The 9,285-nt window shown below is 46.8% G+C and overlaps 1 protein-coding gene across 1 annotated transcript; it reads left to right on the top strand.

The window, feature by feature from the left end:
* The first annotated feature begins 3,334 nt into the window (after positions 1-3,334).
* Tac3 (tachykinin precursor 3) lies at positions 3,335-9,285 on the top strand. Its single transcript, XM_003475961.5, has 7 exons — positions 3,335-3,520; positions 3,989-4,136; positions 5,803-5,908; positions 6,097-6,126; positions 6,493-6,546; positions 6,890-6,964; positions 9,020-9,285. Exons 2-6 carry the CDS (start codon positions 4,023-4,025, stop codon positions 6,961-6,963), a joined length of 378 nt encoding a protein of 125 aa, XP_003476009.1. The 5' UTR covers positions 3,335-3,520; positions 3,989-4,022; the 3' UTR covers position 6,964; positions 9,020-9,285.

Here is a 9,285-nt window from a genome sequence, read left to right as displayed (position 1 = left end):
CTGCTCTACCATCTCAGAATTTAAACCAGTTCTGGTACAGGCCTCTTGGCCCAGTCCACTTCCTCCCCACCTCTGAGGGCTTTCCTCATTCCTTCCTGCTCGGTGGGTTGTCTCCAACAGGATGCAACAGAAGTTACCACCTTTCAATATTCTAGTATCTCCACTGTTACATGTGGTCCTGGCCCTGTCACCCTCACCACCTCTCTGGGATAGTGATGGCATCCACAGGTGAGCAGATGGTGACCTGTGCAGGTTATACTGTGTGCATAATCCTGGCCTGGGACTGCCTTTAGCTTCTGTCCTCAGAGACTAGCAGACTAACCTGTCTCATCTAAGCATAACTATGTATCTTTTCCTGGTCTTGATGACAACAAAAAGGGAGGAGCTGCTGGGAGATCTTCTGCCAGGGACTCTGGACTCCAAGTACCTTTTCCTTTAGGTCAGTAAAAGTATCTGAAATGTGGCTTAAATAGAGTAGATTTTCAAAGAAAAAGGATGCCTAGGTGCTCTACAGTCACATTTGCATACGATTTGTGGGCAAAATGAAACCTGCCCACTCCTGCTCTCCAATGCCTCTCTCCTTCATCACCTCTCTGACTTAGGTTCGCGTCAACACTTTCAAGTCTTTGCTAATCCCAGAGATCAAGGGGTGATCAGTTCTCCCTGCCATCCTCTTGCTCCCCCAGGCTTGGCTCCTACCATTCTCTGTGAGATGCCGAATCATCAAAGGACATTATTCATGGTGGACCTTTGCTGAAGCCCTGCTTCCCTGGTGCCAGGATTGGGGGCAGGAAAGGATGGGTTGGTGGGGGGAGGGGGTTGATGCAGAGTTGGGCCCAGAAGGCTTTATGTTTTCAATTTATGCTCCTCCTACACACCCAACTTCCTCCACGGGGTATGTTTGGGCTTCTGTTTTCAGACAGGGGTAGGAGAGAAGGAGAGAGACAGCTAGTCCAACTAGGCACAGCACCTGAGCTTCTCAAAGGAATGAGCCAGTTGTGCCATTTGCATGTAAACAGCCTCCCACTTCTATTCCTTTCTCACCAAATGCTCCCAGTCCTGGGTCCTGGACCATGTTCCTGGCCCATGTTCTTTGCCCACACAGCCCTGCAATTAGCTGTGTAATGAGAGAAGCTTTTAATGAGGCCTCATTAGCCACGCATATAATAAAGAGGCCTTGATGTCCAGCTGCTGCCCTCATTCTGGGGTGAACATGGGGCCCTGTGCAGTCAGGATGATTTCTCATAGTATGGTCCAAGTCCCAGGGAGAGTGAGATGTGAAGAAAATATTTTAGAACCCATTGGTAGTTGGGAGGCTCCATGGAAGATCTCCTTGTTTTGGGCTGAGATACAAGAAGTTTGACTCTGGCTTCCTTTTTCATTTTATAAATAAATTTTTATTATTTATTTATCATATGTCAAATACTCAAGAGTGTGGGATACAATAGCAAACAAATCAGACAACAATTCTTACCCTTATGATACATTTTAGGGTGGTCTATGTTACAGAGAGACAAATAAAACACCAGAATGTTGGATGTAATAAGTACATAAAAAGAGAAAAAAAGCAGGAGAGGGTTATATGGACTTGTAGAGTAGTTGAAACTTTAGGGGAAGGCCTTGTTAAGAAGAAGTATTTCAGTTGGAGTGGTGGTACATGCTTGTAATCCCAGCACTTGGGAGGCTGAGGTAGGAGGATTGTTGTGGGTTCCAGGCCAGCCTGGGCTACAAAGTGAGTTCAAGGCCAGTCTAGACTACAGAATGAGACCCTGTCTGAAAAAAGTATTTGTAGTATACACAAGATGAAGTTACCGTTTTCGCTTCTTCTCAGAGAGGTGGGCCATCTGTTTCCTTTGGAAAGGTTAACTATTCCTTCACAGGTCAGTGTTCACGCCAGTGTTGTAAGAAGAATGGGAGATTCAGAGTGAGAAGAACCTGAATTTGTGGCTGTTCTCTGCTGATTAATAGCTAAGTACTAAGTACTGCAGCTGGTGACTGAACTTCCTGGGTTTTCTTTCTCATCAGAAACATAGGAGAATGTCCCACTTACATGTTAGAGTTGAGGAAAACACATTGCTCTATGCCAAAGTACCTGGAGAATGTTTAAGCCCAGCACCCTCCCAACATTCTGGGAGGGTAAAGCAGAAGATTGTTACTTCAGTATGGGCAACTTAGCGAGGTCCTATCTCAGAATAAAGAATTAAAAATGGTTGAGATTGTAGCTCAATGAGAAGGTCCTGGGTTCAATTCACAGTAACACACACACACACACACACACACACACACACACGCAGCAAAAAAATTCTGGTGCCTCTTACAAATGCTGGACAGGACCCCTCATTTGCTCAGAGGCCGGTATTCTCTGTGCCTCTCCTCTAGCTCTTTGGCATCATGGTCTCTCTAGGTCTGCTCTCTGGTCTTAGCGCTGATTTGTTCCCCTGGGGCTTTCTCTCTTGGGTGTGCAACAAGTAGCAAAGCCCCCTGTGTGGGGTGTGGAGAGGGGCTTAAGAGTCAGAGGGTAAGACATCTGAGTTTCAGGGAGATGGTTAGAGTGGGGAAGATGTAGCTGAGGGAACAGGGAAGCAATTTAAGTGATGAATTTGAGAGCAGAGGGGGTGGCGCAGGGCTAGGTAACAGCTCAGCCATTACCTTTCTTTCCAGTCAGGGAGAGACAGCAGGAGGGATAGAAGATAGGATGCAACTAAGTCAGGCCGACACAAGGTCAGAAGGAAAGGAGAGGGTGGGAGGCTCAGGGGAGTGACATCAGTACTGGTGGGGCCTGGAGGAAGAGGGGGGCAGATGGAGGGCTCTGCATTAAGCGGCGTGGAGAAGTAACAGCAGAGTGCCTGGAGTGAAGACTGTGGCGTATGTTGAAGAAAGGGAGAGTGGAGATGCCAGGCTCATACCCAGTCCCCAGACTGGAGTTCCTGGTGGTGGCAGGGGCAGAGAGGCATCTGCTTGAACTGTGTTAGCCTAGAAGTCAAGCTTGGAGGTTTTAAGAGCAGGGAGCTGGTGGGCAAACACAAAGGTCGCACCTGTTGAGCTAGACCTGGCATGGCAATATTGTGACAAGCACAAGAACATTCCTTAGAATGCCACCTAGGGTGCAGTTGGAAAGCAGGCTGCCGGACAGCTTCAGCTCACTGTTGGGTCTATGTGTGTGCGTATGTGTGTGTGTGTGCGTGTGTGTGTGTGTGTGTGTGTGTGTGTGTGTGTGTATCTTGCAGGGTGTGTGTGTCTGGGTGTGTGGCTGCGGTCTGCATCCTCCCCCTTTTCCAAGCTCCCTCCTCCTCTGCAGCCACCCTGGGATTGGTGACTCTCAGCCCCTCCCCTCAGCTCCCCCAGACCCTCCCAGAGCCTTTATCAGGGAGCTGGGACTGAGTTCCTGCCACTCCCAGATCCCCTCCACTCTGCTTTTCTCTTCCTCTAGCTCTGCAGCAGTGTGTGGGGAGTGAGGAGTGCTACCAGCCAGCTCCTTGATCCTGCCAATCAGAGCATCAGGCTCAGAGCAACTCTACAGGTAGGACAGGGGGACATTGTGGGATGGACTGAATCTGGCACCAAGGGCCACAGCCAGGACAGAATGCAGGAGGGCAACCTTTGATAGGCAAACAGGGCAATGGGAAGGTAAATAGGTTGGTTGGAGCCTTATGGGATAGACTGATTCTTCTGTACCAGAAAGTGTTGCCTTGGTTATCTAATACCTGAAAATAGTATCCAGGACCTTTTCTCAGGGTGAAAACAGACCTATTCATGTCATACAAACCTATCTTCCTTGGAAGCCAGAGTCCCGGACCACAGCACCTTTGCTTGTGTCCCAGGGTATATCCTGGGAATGTATCTAGTAGGAGAGCAGAGAAACTCAAAAGATGAACTCCTACAGAGATGCATTTTACCCTTTTTCCAGACTGGGGCTTGGATGGGACATTTGGGGCTGATAGCAGGCTGATAGCTGATTGAGCCAGGTTATTTGTCTACACGTCCTCAGACCGCTCTGCTGTACCTGAGGCCTCCCAGTCACCATGAGGAGCACCCTGCTGTTTGCAGCCATCCTGGTCCTTAGTCTATGTTCAAGCTTTGGGGATGTTTGTGAGGAGTCACAGGAGCAGGTGGTGCCCAGTGGGACCCACAACAAGGTAAGGGACCCTCTTCCAGAGTCCTGGAAGTATCACGGGGATCAGGGGTCCTGCATGTCTGGACAGTTGTAAGGGGAAATTTTGGCAGGCAGGGTTGGGAGTTGGATGGATATTCCTTTTGAGAGCATTTTGTCTTGTGAATTTCTCTGCCTCTCTAGTCCTCTCATGTACCTACTCTCTCCAGGTTATATTTCTGTCTCTCTGTGTATCTTGGACATTTTGTCGTAGAAGATGTCCTGCAAATATGTTGTGGTTTGTTAACTGACTGATGACTTGATTGGATGGTGCTGTGAGTGGTGAACTAGGGTGGGCTAAGGCTTTTTGTAATCTGGCTCAGGTTCTGCCCCTCGGCAGGGGACAGATCATTTCCATCTTTTAGATGGTATGAAACAATCAGAATGTCTCTCATGTGGGCATTTACATACTACTTCATCTATAGATTATGTGTACTATTTTATTTTCAAAATGCAAATAAGTTCCTCTATCCTCTGCTTAGGCTGTTTTGTGTAGGAAAACAGGTGCTTCTAAAATCCCAACTCTCCTTCTTCTCTCCTTTTCCTTGCCTGTCCTTAGCCTCAGCTTAGTCAGGATAGCAAAATGTAAAACAAATGACAAAAATCTAGTTTAAGCCCTGATTTCCAAAGCTCTCCTAAGGAAAATAATAAGGATTGTTAGGGTTGGAGTGCAGGGAGAGGATGCAGGGTGAGGTGCAACGAGTAAGTCTTTTCAAGGTTTTGAAATGATAGCAATTACATTGCTACAAATGCTTTTAAGATGATTACAGGTGGGACTCATTACAAATTCAGTTTGTGAAGTCTAACTGCTTTTCCAAATCCAGTCTGTTTAGCATCTCATTATAAGAGGTGGGCAGAGAATTTGAACAATTTGGGGAAAGTGGCTGCTGTGAAGCTGTTTGCTGGGCTGAGGGAGAGAGAGAGAGACAGAGAGAGAGAGAGAGAGAGAGAGAGAGAGAGAGAGAGAGAGACAGAGACAGAGAGAGAGAGAGAGACATAGAGAGAGACAGACAGATCACCAGTGCAACCTTGCAGGTGGTAGAGTTGTACCAGATCCAAAATTCAAAAATGCTCTGGGAATGCCAAATACAGGCTGAATTCTATGTTTGGAGCTACAAAGGTCCAGCCTGGGCTAGTCAGAGTATCTGAATTCTTCAGAGACAAACTTGTTATGGGACCTTGGGCAATGAAATGTTCCCTGTATCCCTCTTTGTTAATGAAAGACAGGGATTGCTCTTCCTGTCTTTCTTCCTTAGTATCTGTGAGGATAAGTGGAATTGGGGCAGGAAGGGTAGGGATAAATGTGGGCCCCTGTAACTGGGTTAATATATATGGGGTATCCTGGTAAAGACACTTCTGAGTATGGATGGCAGCACAAGGATGCCTGGGTTCTGGAGAGATGTACTTCTGAGATTTGAGATGAGAATCTCAAAACATGATCATCACTGTCTCTCTGAAACTGTAATTAACTAGGTGGTGACATGTGTGCTGTTGTGCCCAAGTTGCTAGAAAACTAGAGAAAATCCTGAAGGAAATAAGTTTGGGATTCTACAGTCACGGGTTCAGGACGAGGCTGTTTTGTGTAGGAAAACAGTGAGTGGATGACGTATAAGTCTCCTGCCTCAGTCTTCTCTGTTCCTCTCCTCTACAAGGACTCAGGTCTCTACCAGCTGCCCCCATCATTGCTTCGGAGACTCTACGACAGCCGCTCAGTTTCTCTGGAAGGATTGCTGAAAGTGCTGAGCAAGGCTAGCATGGGTAGGAGGCAGCCCCAGGGACAGGGTGTAAGTGGTGGGATTCTGATTAGATGGGCCTGGAAGATCCCTTTGGGTGGGAGGGAGGTGGGTTGGCTCAATGAATTGGTAAGAATTTTGATCTGGGCCTCATCCCCATTGTCCCTTTCCAACATCCACTCCTCATTTACACACTTATTGTTGATTTCTCAGATCCTAAGGAATCATCCCTTCCCCAGAAACGTGAGTATCCTCTTCTCTTTTTCTAAGTCTGTTGACTGCTTGCCCAGAGCTCCACAGACATGGGGCCCAGAAGGCATTTTGGCCGGGCCAGTCTCAGCTGGTGTGGACAATATGCCAGCTACAATTTCTCAGTGAGCTTTTCCTAAGTGGGAGGGGCCACTGAGAACAAGGAAAGAAGCAGGTGTGAAGGTCATGAGGAGTTTCCTCCACTGGCTGCTTGCTGGGAACCAAATGGAACAAGAGGTGACTGTGAGGACTCTAAGCCAGACACCTCTTGGGACAGAGGATTCTTGAGATGTGCAGAGGGTGGATATAGAGGATGAACTATCTCTCTGTCTGTTGACCATGTTCGCCTTTTTTTTGCAGGTGACATGCATGATTTCTTTGTGGGACTTATGGGGAAGAGGAACAGCCAAGCAGGTAGGAGTGTGAGAGAGAATGGTTTGGGTTCTGATGAGGATATGACATAAGTCAAGTGTCTCCTATTTGTTACCAAAGAGAAGATTAAGACTTTTCTTGGTTGTAGTAAGTCTTTCTGCCCCTTTCTTCCCAATCAGCTTAGATTCACAGTCATGCCCTCACAGAACTCAGAGTGGAGGACCTTTTGCTGTGGATAGGAGGAAGGGACAGGGAGAGTCTGTTTCTTCTCCATTTCCCAACTCTTTCCAATGTTGACCTCAATAACCAGTCCTTCCCTGTTGGGTCAGGGTAGAGGTGACATTCATCAGAATCTCTCTTAACTACACGATTTACTTCACCCCAGACACTTCTACTGATGTGAATCAAGAGAACATCCCTGGCTTTGGCACCCTCAAGTATGCCTCCAGTGCAGAATGAGGTAAGGACTGTTAACAGGAGCAAGGAGAGGGGACTGAGTTATGTGTGTGTGTGTGTGTGTGTGTGTGTGCATGGATGTGTAAGTGAGTTGCTACTTGGGCATTTCCTTGGATGCTATAAGCATTTATGCTTATGAATGTACCCTAAAATACACAGCTAGTGCCCAGCATGCTGTTTCCCAAACACAGAGATGCTTAGAGACAGACATGCACACACACACATGCCCGTCACTCTTTTTCATTTTTTCTTCTGTGTCATGGACCCCACTGATTAGTCAGCAGCAGAAGTGAGTGGTGGGAGATGGGGAGAGATAGGCTTCCCTGGGGCTTCTCAAGGGGCAGCTTTACATTGTTTGGACCCTGTTCTTCGGTATATGTGCAAAAGATGGAGAGATTGTCATCTGATAATTGCAGATAATATGTACAGTTCATAGATGAAGCATTTGCCTCCTGGGCACATTAAACCTTTTGGTTTTGAATCCTGGGTTATGGGCACAGAACTCAGTTAGACATGAGGGTGATTTGGCAAGAAATGCAAGGCACTCTGAAGTCTAATGGGAGTAGCTGGAAAACATATTTTAGTGTCTCTATGCAGATAATGAATTGGAGATTGGCTTGAGTATAAATCCTGGATCTACCATTCTCTGCCTGTGTCCCTTTGCTGAGTTATGTAATCCTCTGCATCTCATTTTCCTCATCTGAAAAATGAGAGCGATGAGGGTGATGCCAGTATCTCTCAGGGCTGCAGTGTGAAGGGTGGAATATAGGTGAACTGTTCAGGTTATCACGCAATGCTGTATATTGGCTCTATTACAGCTCTGCTGGCATGGGAGGGGTGGGCTTTCCCCTGACTGGTTCTGGTCTGTCTATGCCTGGGGTGGACCTCAGGCCTGAGCCGGCTGACAGATTCCTCAGTTGTCTATGAGTGTGACAGAGCCTCAGGGAAGTGTTTAGTCAAAACACACAGAACCCTTCTCCTGGATATGGTCTACTCACACACAGCAATAGCAGCTCAACTGGTTTCACTAATTTCCAAAGAAACAGGGGCAGAGGCGGGTAAAGGAGAAGAGGAGAGAGATTGGGAAGACCCGGTAATCACAGAGAGTATTCTTTTTCCCTACTGGTCCCAAGGGGCAAGCCTGAGACTCAAGAAGCTGACTCTTGCTGCTGTCACCTGTGCATGACTCCTCTGGCCTAGAGACTAGGTCTGGCCCCCATCTACTGTTGGGTGAGAGGGCACAAAATCTGTAATAACTGCAACTCACTGATTACATGGTACTTAACTGTATCATTTTGCTCTCCTTAGATGGTTATTTCAGTCCTGCCAATGACCAGATAATTATATGGGCAGCTATATCTGGATGGCATACTCTCTTCCAGCATTATACACTGGCCATAAAAATAATTACAGTGCAATTTTGCCATAGTATTTTATACAAATGGCAAAAACAAGTTCATTGTGGAAATCCAGTTTTAATGTTGCTGGTGAATCCAGGCTCTTTCAGAGAGACTGGGTCTGTAATTGCAGCCTTCATAATCTTACCATTCACGGAGCATTAGCAACCTACTAGGTGCCAGGCAGAATAGCACTTAAAGTCCCTGCAGGCTGGCATTTAAAGGGCATTAGATGAGATGGATCAACATAGATCACTGTGTCATCTTATTTCATTCATGTGAAACTGCTGAAAAAGGAAGTAATCTGGGTGCCTGTCCCTCTGGGAGGTTTCTGGGAGGATGAGGAACTGCGAAGCCAGTGGCTGTATTAGTATCAAGGTGCCTGGAATGCGTGTGTATGTGTGCCTGGATCCTGGGGGTGCTCAGATTATATGAGCTTGGTTACTACATCTTTCTTCATGGATCCTAAGACCATGCCACAGGTATTTAGCACATAAACACCGGAGCAGGGAAGGGCCAAGTACCTTTAGTACAAAGGTTGCACAGACAACTGAGGGGTAAGACTTCCTTTTCCTCTTACACTTCCACCCAGTAGGTATCCAGTGGCAGTTTTATAGTTCATAAGATGTGACTTGGTTTTTTTGTTTTGTTTTGCTTCTCAGCATTCTACTTCTGGACCCTGGGCTGCATCATAGAGACACTCTCCCCTGTCCCAATCCCAGGTGCATGTTCTCCTATTTCCCTTCTGTTCCTATAACATTCTTTGTGCTTTGATTCCTTTGCTCTCCCTTCTAGTAGCTTGTGACTATTCCCAATCCTAATGAACATTGACTGTGGGTTCTATAGATTAACTATAGTTTCTATAGAGTTCTACATTAAAAATATGTCTCTTTCCTCCTCAACAATAAAGATTTTTACATATGAGCGA

Source organism: Cavia porcellus, unplaced genomic scaffold, assembly GCF_034190915.1.
Source record: "Cavia porcellus strain 051 isolate PalLab524CR breed Dunkin Hartley unplaced genomic scaffold, mCavPor4.1 scaffold_8, whole genome shotgun sequence".
NCBI lineage: Eukaryota > Metazoa > Chordata > Mammalia > Rodentia > Caviidae > Cavia > Cavia porcellus.
The sequence above is the reverse complement of the archived record's forward strand: the minus strand, read 5'-3'. Positions and strand labels throughout refer to the sequence as shown.

Coding starts and splice junctions, on each gene's coding strand:
- Tac3 (XM_003475961.5), top strand. CDS start 4,023: ATGAGGAGCACCCTGCTGTTTGCAGCCATCCTGGTCCTTAGTCTATGT. Junction 4,137..5,802: donor CCAGTGGGACCCACAACAAG/GTAAGGGACCCT, acceptor CTCCTCTACAAG/GACTCAGGTCTCTACCAGCT. Junction 6,547..6,889: donor GAAGAGGAACAGCCAAGCAG/GTAGGAGTGTGA, acceptor ACTTCACCCCAG/ACACTTCTACTGATGTGAAT.